At 39.9% G+C, this 22,296-nt stretch overlaps 1 protein-coding gene across 3 annotated transcripts in view; it reads right to left on the reverse strand.

Moving 5' to 3' along the window:
- Positions 1-1,887: 1,887 nt before the first annotated feature.
- The window catches only part of coro2aa (coronin 2Aa), a 40,183-nt gene continuing 19,774 nt past the window's right edge, over positions 1,888-22,296 (reverse strand). Inside the window, exons 1-11 of one of the 3 annotated variants that reach the window (XM_083984286.1) lie at positions 13,103-13,218; positions 12,484-12,633; positions 11,230-11,409; positions 10,316-10,440; positions 10,030-10,146; positions 8,134-8,238; positions 7,755-7,851; positions 6,616-6,728; positions 6,422-6,512; positions 6,027-6,280; positions 1,888-5,651 (exon numbers count right to left, since the gene is read on the reverse strand). In XM_083984286.1, coding sequence (XP_083840412.1) covers positions 5,526-5,651; positions 6,027-6,280; positions 6,422-6,512; positions 6,616-6,728; positions 7,755-7,851; positions 8,134-8,238; positions 10,030-10,146; positions 10,316-10,440; positions 11,230-11,409; positions 12,484-12,580 — 1,305 coding nt within the window. In that variant the 5' untranslated portion in view covers positions 12,581-12,633; positions 13,103-13,218 and the 3' untranslated portion in view covers positions 1,888-5,525. Of the gene's footprint in view, positions 5,652-6,026; positions 6,281-6,421; positions 6,513-6,615; positions 6,729-7,754; positions 7,852-8,133; positions 8,239-10,029; positions 10,147-10,315; positions 10,441-11,229; positions 11,410-12,483; positions 12,634-13,102; positions 13,220-17,043; positions 17,245-22,296 lie in introns of those variants that run through there. The other 2 variants (XM_083984284.1, XM_083984285.1) reach the window with 2 other exon arrangements.

Here is a 22,296-nt window from a genome sequence, read left to right on the forward strand (position 1 = left end):
GTGGTCTGTGGTCTGATTTACTAGAGAAGGTCTACAAACAGACAAATTGATTTCCCAGAAAAATTTAATTGTACTTCATGTGATTAATATATTTTTTACATGTTTTAGAGACAATATTAAAAGAAATGGGATAAAGTCTTTTTCAGTTTTTTACTAAAAAACAAAACAAAACAAAACAAAACATACAGACAATTTAAAGATCACAATGCATTTAAGTCAGGCACAGTGAAGCTCATATGAATCTAGCAACAGTCCTCAAATTAAACAGTTTATTAACTCAGACATGTTTCAACAGTAAATGCTACAGTTGAATCTGCAGCTACATTATTGCTCCATAATAACGCAAGAGATTGTTAGTGCGCATGCTTTAAAACTGAGAGGTGTCTGGAATATATTGATGTTGTTGTCATTTGGTTTGTTGGTAGGTTGGGTTTTTTGTGAGGACTTAGTATTGTATTGGCCACATTCAGGAAAAGAGTCATGATCAGCGGCTGCACTGAACTATTACAGTTTTCTGTAATACAATCATCACTCAACCACAACATTGTGATGATTCATTCATAAAACTTTGTGCCTTTGAAAAACAACAAATGCACTGCCTGTTTTTAATAACCCACACTAATGTATGATGTTTATTATTGTCCTCCATTTGCACCAGTGCAAATAATAATACACTAAAAGAATGGGTATTCATGATCTAGTAGTATCATTTTGTGGTCGTAGCTTGCAATTAGTGCCATCTCTACCAAAACTGCAAATGTGCAGTCAAATTCACTCATTCATCAGTTCCAGTAATTTATTAATGCACTGAGATGAGGTTAGGGGCGCCTCAAAAGGAGATCTTTATCAGTGTAGACAAAATTGATCCAAACGAGGCTGAGATATCCTGATTTTTGGTTGCAAATCAAGTTAGACCTACATTTCCCATTTTTGATTAGACCCTTCCCATGCAGTTAAAGCCCATTACAAGTAAACCAATCTTAAAGCAACTCAACATCACTCTTGTAAAATATATTTTTTATTTATATTTTTTCCTGCTGCAGCCTAATGTGGTCTGGTGAGACCAGGGCCCAATTTCGCAAAGGCAGACTTTGACTATTATGGCTTACACCTAAGTAATAGACTTCTGATTCAAAGTGGATTAACTAAATGATTCTGGATACATTACACAGTACCAAGGACATAAATATTCAAAAGAAAAACTATAGTAGGTGGACCACAAGAGAGGCTGAGACAATGAAAGTGAAGATGGCATTTCTAGCAGGTGTCACTGATTGTTAGCATGAAAACATGGATCTTAGCTCAGAGTTTGGGTCAACTGCCCAACTCCTTGGATTATTTTTTGTGTGAAAATGTCTAGCTAGTATTAGACTAACATTAGAGCAAAAAAAAAAAAACTTAGACCGAAGTCAAAATAAAATGTCTAAAATCTAAAAGTAGCTCACAGAGGAGTCAGTTCACAGGTCTACGTCATGACTTTTCTCTAGTTTTCACTTCTTGTTTTCAATTTAACAGATGAGAAAACAGTTTATAGCTACTAGTTGCACCAAAATTATTTAAAGTCCAGCATAGTCATGGTTTACCCACACAGGTGGTGGTGTGTTTGACTGTATTAACATTGATGCAGCAGTTTGGGTGGGAGAAGTTTCATGTTTATCGTTCTTATTGGAACTTATGAAACTTGGTAGGCTAATAGGTCCACCTAACCTATATTCACTTTATCGATCCCCGCCCACTTGAACTGCAATTGTATTGCAACACTTCACTAGCCTACAAGTCCAACCAATTTATCAAATAAAGTCAAAACCAGGATTTGAAACAAAATTGGAAATGCCTCTATTGGAAGAGGAATACTGTGAAGTCTAATCAACAACAGTCAGAGAAAACACCTGTGTGGGTGTACAGATCCTTTAAAGGGAATAGTAGCCTATACCAGGAATTATTCTGTTATTCCAAAAACAAGTAGACGTACGTACAGTAATAAAAAAAAAGTGTTTGCCAAATTTTCCAATTATTTTTTTTTTTGTGGAAAAATTCTGTTTACTTCATCTACTAATGTCAGTAAAAATGCTTGCAATATATCTATAAACGGTTTGCCAAATTCAGTTACACGTGAGCTCACAGGTGTGAGTAAAATGGGGCTGCACATTTGCTCTTGGAGGTTCAAACAGTGCTAAACGTGGCAGCTGCTAATATACAGACCTTTAAGCGGCAAGACATTTTTTATTTTATTGAAGTGGAGCAAAAGTTTGTTTGTTTAAAAAAAACAATGATGCTGAATTGTTTTGTGAGTGAAAATAAGACATATGTAAGTGAATCTAGTTACCTTAAACTGTTTAATGTGAAGAAACAGCTCAATCAGCCCTTGAACGAGTCCACTGTCTGACTGTGAAAACAGCAGCTCATGGTGGGAATGTGTTGAAACTTGTCCACTAACAGCAGTGGACGGTGGTTACAGTTTACCCTGGCTGACCGTTGCTGCTCCTGGACAAAAGTCAGCCAGGGATGCTGCTGTGCTAGAACTGTCCTGACAGAGGTCAAAGGGTTCACAGATCGCTATTGTATTGAAAACAGTGTGCCTGTACGTTTGTGGATTGGTGTGGCAGTTTCCACGTGTTACCTTTTTTTTTTTTTTTTTTCCCAAGTGGCCATGAAGCGTAAGCCAGATCTAGAATATAATTATGGTGCTTTTGCCTCTGACTACATAAATACAGGCATGCATGGTCATTCATACAGTTTCTGACTGGCTATTACATGATCAACTAATGGCTATGATGTTGGTGTTAGCTAATACCTGCAAGCGCTTGAGTGACATCTAGGCATATTTACATGTCTACCAGCATATTGGTTCTCACTACAAGTTGGCGAGAGACAAGGGAATGTTTTCTTGAAAAAGTCACGTCAAAATCAACGGCAACAAATGTGAGAAACTGGTCCTACCACACCGCGCCAAAAACTATGAAGTTCAGAAGTTCCCTGAGGGAAAACATATCTCTACAAGCCATTAGTGTGGATTTTACCATCTGCTCAGCATAAATCTGTGTACATTTTACAGTTATTTAAGCTTGTTGAGGTTGCTTTAACAGACTTTCACTTAGCTACGCACTTAAAACCTGACAAAACACTCATGAATCTCTTTTTAAGCTTACTTCTGTTCCACTCCCCTCACAAAGGTATTTTCTCACACAGGCTTTCAAAGCAGAAATGTCATACTGGGAATCTCTGTGTACCTTCTAAATTGTACTTATTTGTACTATGTAAAGTCAAATTTAGTTATTTAAAGAAAATATAATTATCACAGGATAACTTTTTAAATTTTAAAAATTTAAATTACTCATGTCTTTCTGTAACTGCTTTCCTTCACTCTGATCATCATCCATGATATTGGCTAAAACACTTCACACAAATCTAGCACAAAGACTGTTTTGTCAACAGGTCTTTCATCGTTTTGTGATATTTATATAAACAACACATTTACCAAAAATGGTAAAATAACTAGATAGGAACGCCTTTTGTTATTGTCGTTTTTGTCTGTTTTGTCTGATCCAGAGAATTAAACACCAGACACATTAGGAAACCTCATCAAATTGATAAAAACAACAATCATACAAAAACATTTGCTACCATAAAACGGTCCCGATGGAGGCTGTACTTAGGCACAGTGGTGCTTTAAGCCGACATAATCACAGTCACAGTGCTGTAATATGCTGATGTTATAGCCATGTTTATAATGTAAGCATGCATGTTAGCATGCTGGCAAATTTACGACAAAAAACAGTACACCTGAGGCTGATGGGAATGTTACAGGTTTGGTTATAAACCAGCGTTAAATCAACATTTTTGGCCTGATGATAGTGCGAGATTAAGGTTACGGGATCACCAAAGGTTTACAATGTCTCTGGAGGGAGATATGAATGAGCAGGAGTATAGGCTACCCCAATATTGATGGCAATTTAGCTTCGACAGTTCACTCAAATCTATAATTGTCAACCTCATAGAGGTGCTCACAGATAGTCAGCTGTATAAAATCATCAGGGTAGATCATTGATAGCACACATCAATGTCTGTACAACATTTTGTGCTAATCTGTGTAGAAGACGTTGAGACTTTTCATTGGATCGGGAAACATATGGCATGGCTAAATTATTAAAGGGAGGGCTTCCACAATCCACTATCAGGTCTGTATATTTTGCCTCCCTCATATGTAAATGATACAGACAAAATAGCCTATTGGGAACACCTCAGTATAACACACTCCACATCAATATCACCAATCTGCAACCTTAATAATAAAGATAGTGGAATAATTTTAAAGCTTAAAATACAGGGCAGAGCTGTTATTGGTTATTTCTGTTAGTTAGATAGCACGGGTGTACCTAATAAAGTGGCGAGGAAAGGTGGGAGTGTCTAATGGTTTACATTATCTCTGCTGCTCCTGATATCAGTATTATAGAAGATTTCCTTTTAGCTGATAACAGAAAACCCCAGTATCACAGATTATCTTTTTTTATGAGGCAATAGAAAGCCACTCTGTGGGAAAATACATTGCAACGTAAAAGCTACAGTAGAGGAATGTGAGCTAACTTGAAAGTGGTGCAGTACTCAGGCTCTAAAAATGGCTTCAAAATATTTCCTCACGGTGACCTCTCACCAGCGAAAAGCAAGCAGCCTTTAGACAGTTTGTGTGCTGTATTTGTTCAACATTACAAATGTGAATTCAATTATTTTCGTTGACTGTATTTTTAAAATAAATATAAAAATTAAGATCAAAACTGCTACATGGCATCAGTTACAGAATTGGCTTATACAATAGCTGCAGTGAAAAAGACTGATTTTTCACCAAATTTTCCAGTCATTCAAGAAAAAAAAAGAAAATAATAATAAAAAAATCGAACAAATGCAGCTAGATGGAATGACAGAACACAGCTGGAATCATGATATTGTCATTCAAGCACACATACTGAATGTTAAACACCACAACCATCTCCACTTACAGTAGTTTACATAATGGAAAAAAAACAAAAAACAATCACCAAGCATAGAAAATAAATTCAGCGTTATCATTACAATCATACAGGATGTCTGCTCCTGCCCTGCAACAAACTTTCAAACGACTCACAGACAGTCACATCATGCAGTCAAGACAAGCACAAACATCCTTTTATTGCATAGCTGTGAAGCATACAAAAGAAATGAGGGAAAGGTCAAAAGGTGCAAAGAGTTTTAAAACATGTTGCAGCGGGGTAAAAACTCAGTGTTTCCGTGTATGTACATGAACAAAGAATATGTGCACCCTGTGCAGAACGGACAAAATGAGAGATTGCAAACACAAAGTCATGGTTTAGATCACCCCTGCCCTGTGCAGTGAGTACAGGGGGCTCTTCTGAGGAAAAGAGGTGAGTCAAAAGAGTGCAAAAGAGTGCGGGGTGGTGCCAAAATAGGGTTAGTAAGTTGAAATGTAATGCATGTGTCCCACGAGGAGGTGAAGGTGAACTCTGCAGGCCGGGCAAATCTTAAAGTGAGCCCTAAGACTGGGAGTTTTTCATGTTCTTAATCTCCAGCTCCAGCTGTTTGACGCGCACGTCTCTCTGGTTGAGGAGCTCTCTCAGCCGCCGGATTTCCTCCTGTTGCTTGTGGAACTTGAGACGCAACTGTGGACAAGACACATTCACAGTGTTATTCATACTGCAGATGGGTGGAGGGGGGGGGGGGGGGGGGGCAGCCTCTTTAATCTCATTTTACTCATTAAAGTGTCACTGCATAGTGTCCTCTTGCTGCCCAGCTACTATAACAACTCATTGCATAGTAATCCATCCATTAGTTGTTGCAGCGGTTGTTGAGGAACAGTCCAGGATCATTAAAGTAATTAGGATAGAGGGACAATGAATAGCTGAGATATTTTGAACCGAAAAAATGGTGGACTGGCAATCAGTTGAAAAACTGATGATAAAAACAAATGCAAAATATCTCGGACATCCACAATGGGAATAAATATGTGAAAAATGTCAAAACTAAATGGTCTGTACCTCGTTCTCCGTCCTTGGTGGTGAGCAAAGTCCAAGGTCGTCTCCATTGCTCACGGGCGTCCGACTCTTGTCTGCAAGGCCGCTGTCCTCTTTGCTGTCTTTGGTTCCCAGTTGGTCCTGAATGTACGCCAGCTGTAGCATGCCTGGTCTGCTCAGAGACCTGCGACTGTCCAGAGAATTCCCCAGCCCTTTGCTCGTCTCTGAAAACGACTCCGCTATTTGACTTCCAGGCTTAAGAGACATCAACACAGGGCCTGGAGAGGGATAAAAAAAAGTGTGACCAAAAAGATGAGTTGCATATAGGGCTTGCAACCGGCTGAGACTTGTCCAGGCCCTACTAAATTGCAAACATTTACAAATGCACATTGCAGCAACAAGCATAAATCTTTGCTGACCTTTGTCGATGCCACTGAGCCACTCCTCTGCAGTTAAAGCAGGCTTGTTACTAGCTGTCATTGGATAGATGTCGTCTTGGTACGACTCCGACTGGAAACATATACATTGGACATTCACAACCAGACAAACCAAAGTAGAACTACAAGTATGAAAAATACAACAAAACATGTAAAATGACACCACGTGCTCTTACCCTGCGGGGTACGATCATGGCTAGAGGCTCAATGAGGCTCTTGATTGTCACCAGTTTGTAGAACCTGAACACCTCGCAGGAGGTGACGTCCAGGCCTCTCTTTGGCATCATACCTGCAGGAGATCACACATGTGGAGTGACTCATTTGGAAAGGTTTATAAATTATTAAATTAAAATGAATTGACTGTTTTTGACAGTTAGACGCTTCCAAGTGCGACAGGTAATCCATATATAATCAATACATATAAATACAGCATGCTTCTGTTTATTTATCCAATCATTTTCCATCTTTCATCCAGCTTTGTTTATCTACTCCAATGTAGGGATACTATACAGTATGTATGCAGCAATGAATGGGTATTGATTAGGCTTGAATATTGTTAGTTGTAGATGAGGGTTGTTACCACAGCACAGAGTCAACATGGTGTTAACTACCTCCAAGATCAGTAATTATTATGATTATTATGAGTGATTATTACTCTTTGAATGTGGATATGTTGGATAAGTTTTCTTCCTGTTTCTGTTTGGGTTTTGAATGCATTAATGGACAGGGGCTCGTGTGTGCTGCATGTTGTATGATGTCTCTCTTATTCATACAACTCTTTGTAGTACTGGCAGTACATGATAGATGCATTACAATGTGTACTGATGATACGAACAGTAACTGGCTAATAAAACAGCCATCCCATAACAGCCGTGTCTCCTCTACTTCTAGTTTAACAGCAAGCAAGTTTAAGATTGAATAAGTCTTATGTGTATAATGTCTGTCTGTTGGTCTGAAGGCCTCATGCTCCACGTCACTTCACATGATCTACTAACTACACACTGGCTGCCATCAGATGGTTTGGCTATTCAAATATGGCCGACTTATTTGCACAGCAGTTTTGCTTACAGGTGCAAGAGAGTCAGCGCAGCCAGAAGTTTCCAAACAGATCATTTTTCATATGACAATGCAACATCCAGGAAAGTAGAATTTGAAAGTAAATGTAAGTGTTGTGTGTTGTGTAAATGTGTGTGTGTGTGTGTGTGTGTGTGTGTGTGTGTGTGTGTGTGTGTGTGTGTGTGTGTGTGTGTGTGTGTGTGTGTGTGTGTGTGTGTGTGTGTGTGTGTGTGTGTGTGTGTGTGTGTGTGTTCCTTACCCAGTCCTTTCTGAGGTAAGAGCGAGCGGTACTCTGTTAGGTAGTGGATGTACGGTTTTTCTGTGCTGATCTCATAGTACCTGATATTCCCATCACCCTGACAGGAGGCAAGAGAAGTCTTTGTAACCATAATATTCAAAGCGTTTGGTTTATGAACATCTAGACGGTGTCTGGTTTTTATTACTTGTGTTAACCAGGAACTTGGTCGTACTGTCTGTAAGTGATCTCTGTTGGTTGTGTGTGTGAGTATGTGATATGGTGTATGGTTTTATAATCTGTATGCAGGATGTACAGCATTGATTGTCCATGACAATTTTCCCTCCGGGGACATTAAAGTTTATTTTGATTTGATTTGATTTGGTTGTGTTCAAAGACCCACCTTCCCAGCAAGGTACAGCATGTGTGTGTCAGGGTCGAAGAAAGGGAAGATGACTCCTGAGGAACCGTCCAGGTTCTCCTCTAACAAAGGCACAGACATATCATCCTGCAAACACACACAGAGACCAACAACTTGTACCAAAAAAAACAACAACTTGGGCACAGACAGCGTGCAACAACCATCCCTCATATCAAAACACTCTATCATTTAAATCCACTTCTGCATAAGAGGCACTCTCTCCAGCGCTGAATTAAAAATACTCAGCGCTCAATCCCTAATCCGTGCTTCAGCCATAATCCTCCACCCACGATACACTCGCACACATCAAAACACACAAGTCTGGCACATCCACAAAATAACAAACTAACAGGTGTGGTCAGGGCCCTGGGCACTGACACAATCAAAAAGATAATAACTTCACTCCACTTTGACACCGGCTGAGTGAATTCTTTAAGTAAAACAGGGTGTGGTTTAATGTTTACTAATCTGACCACTAGGTGGCGGAGTTGTGCATCAGACCTTATGGTGTGTGTGTGGGGGGCTTTATTCTGCAATACTGTCATACTCATAAGATTGTCAGTGGTGAGGGAATATCCAGATGCTTTGCTCAAGTAAAAATACTGATAAAACGAAGTGAAGCACTTTTACTTTTATCATTAAAAGTAAATTTAAGTATTGTTGTTGTACCTGCCACTAATAATTACTTGCTCCTTTGATGTGAACGTTGTTATTTATGACAGTATTAGATTGTCAGTATTTATATATAGACAGATTAACTGCATTCAACTGTTGTAGTTGGTTGAGACTTTTCTCCATTCTTCTCTTTTTTTGTGACATAGTACATTATATGATAAAAATGACTTCTGAGAAGTTTAGAGGCGAATGTCTCAGACATCTGAAATATGACACAGTGTGTTGTGTATGTGTTTTTTTTTTATTTAAAATGTGTTTTTACATTTTTTTTATGAAACTGAAGGTGCAAACACATGTACAGGAGTAAAAAGTACAATCTTACCCTCTGGGGTGTAGTGGACAGTAGCATAAAGTTCCCTGATATTGACTTTCCGCCACTAAAGATTATGAATCAGGATGGGAAGAGCTTATGTGTATTATGTGTTTTCATGATGTTTTTGTCGCATACAAGCACATTTGGAGCAAAACAGATGAACTGATGAGCTGCTAGACATCATTTCCAACAGGCTTTTAATGTCATGTATGTTTAATATTTAACTCCTCTAACCTTCTGTCAATGTTTGTCTTTTTTTTTATTTTATATGATATATTATTTCTATTTGTTTACCTTGTACACTCTGTTGTGAATTTCTTTGTAACACCCAGATAATATTGAACCTACAATAATTAATACAAATGCAAAACAAAATGACACAATTCAACATGAATAGAATAGAATAGTGCAGAATAGAATAGAATAGAATAGAATAGAATAGAATAGAATAGAATAGAACATCTCTCTCTAAAAAAAAAACCCTCAACCAAACTGAACATTATCGCCATCATGAAGGAGGACGATTCGGTGTAACTAGCAACTCACTGTTAATGTCTTTTTCATTCTCTCTCTCTTTTGCTTTTGCTCAGGGGTGTTAATGGTGGAGATGAGGAAACAGAGCTGCCTGGAGCTGTGACCGCTCTTGTGTAATGAGGTGACAATTACTTACATAAATACATGATATTAATATTAATTCTCTGTTGGTTGTTGTGGGCTTGTGACTTGGGCCTGCATTCTAATATTTTGTGTTGAAATCACTATTTATACTCTAAACTTTAAAATCTTTGATCCAGACGAAAGGTTGTAGCTTGTAAGTAGATCGTAGGTATGAGTTATGTCTGTCAGAATAAACCTTGCTGTGCTGTACACCTGATTGAACTTCCTCTCACCTGATCCCACAGTGCTATCTGTCGTTCGTTCCAGCGTGAAGTGCCTGATGTGAGGAGCATCTTCATGTTTCCCAGGATCAACACCTTACTGGCTTTGTGGGTCTTGCTGCTGGATGTCTGCAAACACACAACACGACACATTAAACACTTAAACATTTATCATTCGTTTGTTAAGTAATATGAAAGGTGTAGACTTCTAAAAAAAATCGATTATAGCACAATGATGAAATATCTCCTATACTGTTATGTCTGTTCATGCAAGCTTGCAAAGGGTGTGAGGGCAGACCGGTGTTAAGAGTGTGAGTCTTTGGTTGGTGACCCAGAGGTCTGTGGAGTTATGCCGTGGGCCGGTCCAGACCAGAGGTGTCAGTTTTGGCTGTGTGGTGCTGGATGAGTGCCTGCGTGGCCCCACTGGGAGAGGGGAAACAGAGCAGGGAACTCCCACTTATGCAACACAGGTCGTCACAACTTAGCCTCAAAAAATATCTGGCGCCGATCGGTCATAATTGATTTTCATTTTGATTTTATATCACCGGGAATTTTAAAGCTGTGATTGCAGATGCAAAGAGATAGTCTGCAGGAAAGACACACAATTATTTTATCTGCAAGTGCATCTAAGATAATTCTCTGAGTAACAAGGAGTGAGGTGAGAAAAAATCATAGGATGTGTAAATGAGCTGTTGATAATGCAACAGAGTCTCATACACAACAAAGTATTTCAACTAGTGTATCAACAACAGTATCTTCTTTTAAAAGCAGACTAAAAACATTTCTTTTCTCACAAGCTTTTAGTTTTTAATTGTGTTGTACATTTCCTTCTTTTTGTCTTTTATATGTATTTTAAGTGTATTCCTTATGTAATGTTGTGCTTTGTTTTGTTTTTGTGAAGCACATTGAGTTTGCGCTTGTTGCATGAAATGTGCTATATAAATAAAATTGTTGTTGTTGTAGTGTTTAGTTGCCAACTGAATTTATGACAACTGAAGTTTTAAATTTTTTATTATCCTCAAAAAGTGATGAATTTCAGATATTTGAAGATCTAAAAATCTTTACAGCAACACTACATAAGCTAGTACATACTGAAATAACAACTACATAACTAGAAGTCACTGCATTTCCTGTCATGTTTTTGCAGGATTGTTACCTTAGACAGGGATTAAAACAACACACACACACACACAGACACACAGTGAGCATTACCTGCAGTAGGTTTCCTGAGCGCGGCTCCATCAGCCGGACCTTCCTGTCCTTGCAGGTGGTGGCGAGGAGAGTGCAGTCTGTGTTGAAAGACATGGACAGGACCACGTCTGAGTGGTGGCTGATGGTCCGTACGGGGTTCTTGATCACCTGCTCTGGACAGTCCAGGTTCCAGATCATTATCTGCAGGTGTGAAAAGGGCAGGAGGTGCAGGCACACACACACGCACACATACAGTCAGTTTGATTTGCAACTCAAATAGTGGTTGGTTGTTTTCATGCAAGGTTCAATTTGTAAGCTTCTTTAAAGAAGAGTTTGACATTTTGCTCTCCCATTGAGCCTTTGACGAGAAGATAAAACTCTCACACTCACGTCTGCACGGTAAATAGAAAGGTAAATACACAAAGTAAGACTACACAGCTAGCAGCTGCTTAGATGCTGTGCAAAACCCAAAACTGACTTGTGGTTTTATGACAAGTCTTTTGCTTTGAGGTTGCCAGACAACCAACACACACTCCTGTTTCTAGTCTTGGCGACTATAAGTGAAAAGCCGACCATCAAGGACTGGAAATGCAATAATCACGCAAATGGAGGTCGCCACACAAATCTTCAGATATTCTTCACTTGGAGGAACTCATGATGCTGCACTCGTTCGTATCCTAAATCCTACATGCATGGCAAACTGTCAGACTTGTCAGATTGTCAGAAGACTTTGTGTTGATACAGATGTTTAGGTCATTATACATAACAATCAAGAAAAGTCAAAAGATTATATTCTATGAATGAAAACCAACATCAGCAACAAATAAAAAAATGTTTTCACATGACATAAAAATGTAATGCTCTGTGTGGCGTTTTTTTTTTTTGACAAACATTGACATTGTTTTTGCTGTGTAGTTTCATGTTTTATAGTTGTATTGTTATTGATTTCTTCATGCACCAATCTGTCATCAATCAATCTTTGTTTGGGCACAAGCAACTACAGGCACCGTTGCCGGTGTTTAACACTAATGCGCTTTAAGACAGTCCTGGAAAGAGTTGCTGGCGATGCCTCATACAGTTACTCAATGCTATAATAACCAGAGATCTGTACTGTAGCTGCAATCCATCTCCACTGCTGTGAACAGCTTGGTTGCATTGCAACACAGAGTTTCTTATAGTACATGTCACAGCAACAACTGACTTCATTTCTTATCATAGAAACATTTAGCCAACTTTGTGCTCTGGTTAGTGTTTCAGAGTGTGTTTCTGTGTCACCTTGTAGTCGTAGCCTGTACTGAAGAGGATGTTGTTGGCGGTCGGGTGCCACTCGACGAGGCTCACTCTGCGGCTGTGACCCTGAAGCTCCTTCCATGGGACTGTCAGGTTCTTCAGCACACCGTGAGGAGGGATATCCCACACTTTCACCTGCACACACACACACACAAGACCACATTAAAACACACACACACACACAAAAACCCAAATCAATCTCTGCACATAACTCCTCTGCAGTTATATAAAAGAGCCGATGTGGAAATAATCCTGGGATGTACGGCCCACTGACTATGGAAATCAAATTATACAACTCAGAGACGCTCTTTGTAAAGAGTAGTGTGAAGATGACATTATGAAACCTGTTGACTGCTCTTTTCTCTTTCTGTCTACAGGGGTTTTGTTCTGATCGTCTCTGCCAGGTCAGAGCTGAGGAATGTGAGGAATGACTTCTCGTTCTTCTTAAGACTAAACTGAAGGGCGGTCGACTCATCCCCCTGCTGCTACATGCTCATCTTCTGGGGCAAATGATAACATGTCAATGAACCTTTTGGAAAATGTGCTGACGGTGCGTATGGGTGTATGGGTGTGTGTGTGTGTGTGTGTGTGGGTGTGTACAAACCGTTGTGTCCTCTGAGGCAGAGGCGATGCTGTAGTCGTTGAAGGGATTCCACTTGATGTCCAACACGTTGCCTCTGTGGCCCGACACTCTGGGTTGGAGAGGGTCCAATTTACCCGTCTGATAGAGGACAACACAAAAATAAACAAAAGGAATTGATTACACTTTAGTTATTATAATTATTATTTGCGTTACATGCATCACACATACTTTACAAAACTCTACACTGTACATGCAGACATGAGGACATTTTGAGTGTTCATCATCAGTGTCAAGAAGATCCACTCATGTGGGTTTACTTTATATTATTCTTGTAATACATAATAAGGTTAGAGAATACAGTCCTGAAGTTGAGTTCAGTCGCTTTTCTCATTTTATTGTGATTTACTGATATTTGATTTATTGTGTTGTTTGTTACTATATTTGACTGATTTATTGCTGATTAAAATACTAATGTATCTAACCTGGTGTTTACTAGATGCCACTTAAAGATATATCTATTTACAAATACATTCCAGGAATTAAGATAGACAGGCATTCATCCATGCATCCATACAGTGTGTACAATGCCTTCATTTCATAACAGCGGATACGAAACAGGTTTTTGACCTTTGTTTAACTGGGACGTCTCTTAAAAACAGAAATCTGTTTTCCCAGAGAGATCCTGCCTAAAATAGCAGCATAATTATGGGACGCAAAGCAGCATAGTACCAACGTAGTACATAGAAGGTACAGTAAGAGGTTAAGGACAGGGAAAGAATAAAGACTATACATTGGAAGGACTGCACTTGGACATTGGAGTCCTTTGAAAGTTCATGTTGTTGAAATCGTTTAAGCCGACCAGTGTCTGTAATTTCAGAGTTTTTTTGGAGTTAAATCCAAGTGGACGCAGCTGCCCACATGAAAGCTCTGACTGAGCTCTGTACATGGCCGTGGTGAAGAACAGAGCAGAGCAGAGAGTCGAGAGAGCGAAGGGCTGCAGTCTGACAATGTACAGAGCTTAAAGCAGAATTAACTCAGATTTTGGCCACTTAGCAGCAGCAAAACAAGTTGTAAACACACCACTGACATAGTCTCACCCAGTACGGTTGTTGTGGCAAACGCATTAGCAAACAGCCGCCTAATGAAAGTCAGTCAAATATTCACTTCATCCCAGAGTGTGCACTGTTTTTTCCCACTAACTCCAAACTAGTGAACTATCTCACTCTCTACTAGTAGTGGATGAATGAGCTGCTGTGTTCACCAACGTTGTCTGTCTGCTGTTTTGGTGCCAGTAGTAAACAGTGAGTTTATCAGAGTGATACTCCTGTTGTAAAATGTAACTGAAAGACACACACACACAGATTTTTTATTTTTTTTCATACTTTTCACGCTGCCTCTTGTGACATAACTTGTGTTAGTTTATCAGACTTTGCACCGCTGTCTCTTGAACCTCAATAGGCCTTGCAGGACTTTTTTCATGCGTGTCCTTTGACCCCTTGAAACCCACTGGCCCGCCGGCAGGCCCAGCATGCGTTAGAAGCACTGGGATCCACAGGCAGGTTTTAAGCCTAAAATAAAAGCCTATGTGTGAGTAAAATGCGTGAAAATCTGTGACATAGGCTTGTTGGCTCACCTGGTAGCACGAAGCCATGGAGGCTTTGTCCTACCTGCAGCTCCATGTGTTCAAATCTGTCCTGCTTACTTGTCTAAATGTACTATTCAATCATAACAAAAACTTTTTTTTTTACTCTTTTAAACAATCAGATGTATCCAAGTAGAGGAAACAGGACAGGTTGATCTGTGTGTGTTAGGTTAAGGGTTGGCTCTGGCATTCTCTTAATCCTCCATGACATTAAAATGAAACACAAACACACACACACACTGTAATCTATGCTCTATGTTGCTTGAGGTCCTCTACTTCAACTATAGCACTCATTATCCAGTTTGTATGAACATAACCTTTTTTCAACTGACACACACACACACACACACACACACACACACACACACACACACACACACACACACACACACACACACACACACACACACACACACACACACACACACACACACACACACACACACACACACACACACACCTGCGGGCCACATTACAGTGCAGGTAAGGTGTGTCTGGAACAAAGGAATGATGTAACCTTTGTATGTGCTCCCAGCGAACCCATCACAGTGAGTAGAACAAAGCTCTTCTGTTCTTATATTTATGTGTGTTAACTACGTTCTCCACAGAACTATAGCTTATCTGTAAGTGCACACACACATAGGTGAGATGTGGAGGCCGTTGGGGGGAGGAGGAGGAGGAGGAGGAGGAGGAGGAGGAGAGAGGGGGGGAGTCCAGAAGTTTCACTTCTTCGAGACAGGAGGGGAAGAGGTGGTCAGAAGATGAGTTATGTCATTCCTGAGCTCATATGCAACTCTTGCCCCGTGCCAGGAAGGTAGTGATAATTCACAGAGACGATTTAAAAAGATGGAGACAGACGGAGAGAGGGAGAGAGGAGGGAGGAGGGAGAGGTGTTCGGCTTGATGAATCACTCCGCACCGAGGATTTACAGCAGGACTGTAAATTTTTACCTGCACACGAGTGGAGCAGCCAGGCTGAGTTTACTAGAGAGATCAGTATTGTTACTGATAACACAGGTAGATGTGATAATATCCATAAATAATGTCTGGAAGAGCGTTGGATGAAACACTTCTGAGCAGACGCTGGTCAGAGAGATAAGATCAGAATAATGGCGGGGACCACATGTGACGTTTAGGTTGTGGTGAATGAGCTGCCAGGAGGTTTCCTGGTATTTAGACAGTCTTGTGGCTCCACTGCTGCTGCGCTATTTATATTGTGAGAGCAGAGCTGTCTTTTCCAGGTGTGCTGTGTGAGCAGGGGCATAAAGTGGCCATGAAAGACTCTTTTTTTTTTGCCTTTACTTGCTCACTTCTGACTTAAACTGCCACCTTGAAAACAGAGACAATTTAGTTTTTGAAATTCCCGAAGTATTTACAGGATAGTTTATTCCCTAAAATGGGTTTGAAATTGCTCAGGGAAAAGCATAGATGGCACAATAACTCTTCCTGTGATAGAAAACCTTAATATTTGTACTATATGTTTACTAGTGTAATGTTAAGACTGAACTGCCATTTGATTTCACTTTAATATTGATGTATTTTAATCTGCTATTATTTATTTTTTACTTACGTGCTATGTTTTAAATTGTTTTATTGGTTTTATATAGTGTTATTTTAATGCATTTTATTTTATTATTCTGTTTAGTTTTATGTACATTTTATGTCTTATGTGGATTGTATATATTTTATGTTTAATTTTGTACAGCACTTTGGTCCACTGGGTTTTTAAAGTGCTTTATAAATAAAGTTGGTATAGTATGGTATGGTAATATTAAGTCTGCCACTGGCTTTATGTCAGTCATTTTCTGTTTTGAAGGGAGGATTATTTTGGTACTAACCACTCACTTCAAGTCCATTTCATTTCATTTGTACAGCACCAAATCATAACATACATTATCTCAACTCAAGGCAGTTGAGGTCAAGACTTTATTACTTTATTATTTTATCAAGAGGAACCCACAGAGAGCAAACGGGAAGAAACCTCAAACAGAACTTTTTTCTAAATCATTGAAAAAAGATGCACCAATCTAAGATGTAATATTTCTTTGCCTAAACTTTCACTTTACAGCCTGTACAGCTACGTCCATCTCTTCTACTCTTGTCAGCATGTTTGTAACCATTTTCTCTGATGTGTTGATGGTTTGATGTATACTGTAAGTAAAATCTCATTAATTTCTAATGAGTTCCTCTGGATGGACAATTGTGAAAAGGTGAGGTGTGTTTGAATCTGGCCTACAAAAAAAATCAATGTCCATACCACTGGATCTGAAAATACAGATACTATTAGTCTGTTACTTCAACTAAGAGGTGCAGACACTCACATGATGGACGGACAGGACCAGGAAGGCCCCTCCTCCGGCACACTCAGTGATGACTGCCAGGAAACGTGGGTTGACAGCACAGAAGTTGTTGTCCTGAACGCTGCGTGTGATTGGCACGCCATCATAGCAGCTCTCCTTGGTGGCGGCCTTACCAAACACGTGGCGGAACTTGGAGCTGCGGTACTGAGGACGCCATGTCATCTGAGAGCGAGCACAGAGGGAGGGAGGGAGGGAGGAGAAGGAGGAGAGAGGTCAGTCAAGGAGAATCATCCATCTCGCACAGTTATCGTGACGGAGCATTTTATAGGTGTTAGTACTCCTGCTGCTTTCTCACATGCAAACACAGCAAGGGACCAATTGTGCAAAACATCAGCAGCACTGGCATCATCACACTGTAAGAAGACACTGTCTTATATGAGTACAAAAGTTAAAAGGCCTTTACAATCATGAACACATAATTAAAAAACAGAAATATAATAGTAAGATAATAAAGGAAAACAGTAGTGTGGTTTTCCCATCTGCTTTGTGTTATATCCCTTTCATAAAGTGTCTTTTTTCCCACCGACTTTGATGATATTTACTGCAAATGTACTTGTCTTGCCTATGTTTCACACATGATGCAAATCTCCCACCAAAAATAGACAGAGAAAAAAACCTGTTGATGACACGTTGACATCATGTCAGCAACATTACATAAAACTGACACCTTCGCCTGTTTCTGGGCTGAATCTAAATAGATAGATATGAAGGAAAAAATTTATTTTTTTTAACTGTTCTAGCAGCTGAAAATGGAGTAACTGATATTTTCTATTAAAAATAATCATGAATCTATATAATAATGTAAAGAAATCCAATATTTGAGGAACCTTTAAACTTGAACATACACACACTTCATCTTGTGGCGTTCCACAGGGATGTATTTTAGTCCCACTTCTATTCCCATGATATGATAACAGTGAGTTTTGATGTTGTTGTTTTTTATGATTCTGACTATTCTGCTTTTCTTGTGTTTCAATCACTGCAAACAATCACTGAGCTTCTTGACATCTAACAGTTGCTGGTAGAAAACTGATCACTTCCTTTGGAAAAAAACAATACAATTTGCATCCAGATCAAACATACTTAGTCAGTGTGATGGATTCATATGCATAATATGATGGAAAAATCATTGAATAAGAAACAATAGTGATTTATGTGGGTGGTGTAATGTGTAAACATGTCTGGTGAGCATCAAAGGTACCACAGAACAATACTGACAGTGTCAGGATCTAGTGTTGCCATCACAAGGATTTCTCTTTAGATTGCTTCTTCAAAGCTTCAAGGAAATGAAATTTGCATATCTAAAAATAAATTCATTAGACACCACCTTGTGCTGCATCCTCAAATCTACTCTACAATAAGTTGTTTTGAATGTATAAAATGTATCACACTAGTGAAGTGAGTGTAATATCTCAGGAGGACCCGATTAGGATTAGGTGAAAGGCCAAAGGTTAAGGTTATTGTGACACACACACATTCACCACAGATACGTGTGAAAACCTTGTTGATGTTTTAAGAATAGAACAAGAGCAGAGATTGTTTATATGTCGTACATGTCAATATTTAAAGTGTGTTTTATGTAACAATGTCAAGCTTTCAGGATTTTTCCTTTATTAACATTTCTTGGCCTTGAGTTTGGTATAAAATAAGTTCCTCAATCAAGAGTATAACGCTTAATGAATACAGAAAGGAACGCCAATGAGACAATTATTGAGTCTCTTTTTAGCTACTTTCCTAAAGCCAGTCGATGCATATGTCATTACTGTGAGAGATACATTGAGTGGCTGCGGTCCACAGGGACGAGGTCCGGCCAGCCAGCGTGTCTGCTCTGCTACTCTGCCTGGATCCCTGCCTGCCTGCTGCATGGTCATTACTTATAAATTAGGGGTGGAGTAGTAGAGTGATGGACATGAAAAAAAAAAAAAGGACCCAAACAACAACGTAGAGCAGACACAGTGAGAGCAAAGAGACGGTGTGGGGGGGGGGGGGGACACAACAAAGGATGCATAAATGCACCACAAGGATCTGTTTTTCTTAGAAATCATACGTCACCTACAAACAATCCTGCCCCTAAAAACAGTGACATCATTGTGCTGATTTATGTGGACTGCTCACTGGTGATTCAGTTGGCGGCTAAATAAACACAACCGCGTGTGACATCACAGTGAGGGAAGTAAAAATAACAGTATTTGGTCAGCATGAAGCAGGTGGGGCTGCAGCAGCGCCGTCTGGAAAAGAAGCTGAGTGGAGAAATGAGTAGGAAAAAAAAAAAAGGAGAATCCCAGAAAGTGACAGAAATGGACGGTTGGAGATCACGACGACTCCCCGTGTCTAAGCTTTCTCTTCCACCTCTCAACTTCTACCCCCGGGGCCAGCACTGAGAGCCTCGTACTGTCACACAGGAATGTTTCCTCACCTGACAAAGAGCTTCTCAGGTGTTTAAGAGTCTGAGTGCCTCTGAGACGAAATCTGTCAAATCCACATGATCATGCATGAAGCTCTTCCTGCAGTACTGTTCACACACCATTAACTTATCAGCATTTGTTACACATTTCTCCCGCTTCAATAAACTAAACAGTGACAAAGGCATCGTAGCAAATTTGAATAACATGATACTGTTACGACTGCAGCTCTGTGAGACTGCACTTTGAGTTAACACTAAAGCTTCTGTAAGCACGGCAACTTGTTCACTTTACATGACAAAACACACATGCACTATAACAGCAATTAGGCTATAATGTTTCTACTAGCATGTTAAAATTAACATTAATAAAGGACAGTTGGTCATAAACGAGAGTATTTTACATAATTAAAATATTGACCAGATGATGGTGCTATTTTTAGGGATTGATCAATGTGTGAACCCAATGGCATCATGGCAATAAAGTTAAAAGATGAAGATGGAGAAAATGGATCACAAAAGATTCATCCTCTGATGACCATGATTCTCTGAATGTTTTATATTATTTTATATATTATTAGTATCATATATTATACAGTACCTATAGATCATGGTGATTATGCTAGCAGTGGAGTGCTAAAATTGTACATCCAACTGCTAAACAGAAATGAATTGTGCTTATTTGGAAAAAAACAACAGTTTAATTTAGTTTCAATCAAATTGTTAATGAATCAAAAAAAATCACTGCGGTTGTGCCTGACCTTTCCATGTATACTTCAGATTCCCTCCTGCTGAGTCATCCGTGTAGTTGTAAAGCTATTCCAATTATGTAAACCCAACTGTCTCTGATAACACGCAGCGTTACAATACAAACTTTCCAACATACATGACTGATCATTATCTTCCTTTGTCTTTGCGAAAGAAAAGGCCACACGCTGTACAGTACTGTACTGTACGTAACACAACAACTATTTAAGGGCAACTTCCTTATAGGAGCTTGAGTATGTTAACAACTAAAAAAGCCGACACGCATGAGGGCGTGAGAGAAATTGACTCCCTGACAGGCATGAACTGTAATACACTTTTTACTTCAGCATATGAATGCCTCCGCGAGGGGGTGGGTATTTTGATAAAAGGACTGAAAGCAGCGGCCATGCACTTCCCAACCAGAGCACAGCACATCTGGGTTGTGGAAATCAGCATTCATGTTCTGCTGAGGCTTACAAGCCCAGAGAGAGAAGCTTCCAGGGCAGAAAGCTAAGACATCTTGTCACATCTAAATCAGGTTGTAATCAGGCCAGTGGCAGCTTCCTCTCAGCTGCGTCTTACAGCAGGTACACAGCGGGGCTGCAGGGTGGGCCGAGTCTCTCCCTGCTCCTCCTCGCAGAACTGATGACGAAAAACACTATTCTGGCTATTTTTACACCGGCTTCTCACTGATCAAAAAGACAACCAGGCACGTTCACTGACAGCAGGGGGAAGGAAAAAAAAAGTACTCTCAAGAACTTTCTTTGACATGCTTTATGTCTGGCACAATTTGACAAAAAAGGAGATGCAGTCAGAGGGAAATTTATTTAAGTCCATGACCAGTGAGTCACAGCAGCGACCGCAATAAGGGGGCTGTAAAAACAGTCATAAAACTAAACTGAAAACACAGATATGATTTTAGAAAAGAGATATAGCGTACATCTGGTTTGTTCGGCCGTGGCTGTGGTGTGGGTCTGTGTATACGTGCATAGCATTCACCAATCCCTCACCTACAGGCAGTGTTTTAAGCACCTCATAACTCATAAACATGCACACTAGCAGCCACTCCTCTCTTCGGCCCGCTGCTGCAGGAGACGGAGTTCAAAGTTTACACTCTGGTGTCAAGATATCAGTTACTCAAGCAGCGTAGAGCCTGAAACCATTAAAGAAAGGAGCAGAAGAAAATCTGCTAATCCAAACACTCCCATCAATGGACCATCATCAATACCTGCAACTATTTGTCTGCAACCACTCGTGGCTCTTCCTTATCCTTAAAAAATATTGACTTGGTGACACCGAATCTAATCTGAAGATCCGCTATCTAAGGCGTTCGCTGGCCACGCTCTGTCCCAATCTGGAGATGTAATATTTTGTAAACGCTCACAGTGAAACTCAAGACAAGGAATGTACAGGTGTTAAGATACGCTGAGGCAGTGTGTGTGTTCACATGTCCATTGTGTGTGTGTGTGTGTTTGAGTGGTTGAGACAGTCTGATATCATACACAGAAGACAGCTTAGAACCGCTGTCTTGTAATAGGATAACAGCCACGCTGGTAATCCAATAGCAGCTACACTGCTATATGTGCACATGTGAATGAGTATGAAAGGATAAAGACAGGATATGGTCGTGTGTGTGCCCTTCTGTATGTGTGTGTTTGAGTCACCGTGTTTACAAGGAGAATCTTGTCTCTTTGCGCATACACAACAGCATAAACATAAGCTCTGGATGACCTCTGAAGAACAAACCACGGATTCACGTTTTCTACGGTGCTGCAAAGAAAACTGAATCAAGTTACGACATCTAGGAGAGGGTGTGTTTGTGCAGATGCTGTCATGCACAAACTCACGCACACATGAAAAAAAAAACACATCTTGGTTTCTTTTTCGCCAGAGCTGCATCATCAGCACCTCAGTGGCAAAGTCCAAACATGTCCACGTTTTCTGCATCACTCGGTCATTTCGTCCAACTTCATCACATTTGGACATTCAGATCTTCAGGATTAGCTCACAGTCGTCCTTTATTCTCAGTGGGTGTTTCACAGGTGTGTGAATGCATGAGCAGACAA

This window comes from Trachurus trachurus, assembly GCF_905171665.1.
Source record: "Trachurus trachurus genome assembly, chromosome: 1".
Taxonomy (NCBI): domain Eukaryota; kingdom Metazoa; phylum Chordata; class Actinopteri; order Carangiformes; family Carangidae; genus Trachurus; species Trachurus trachurus.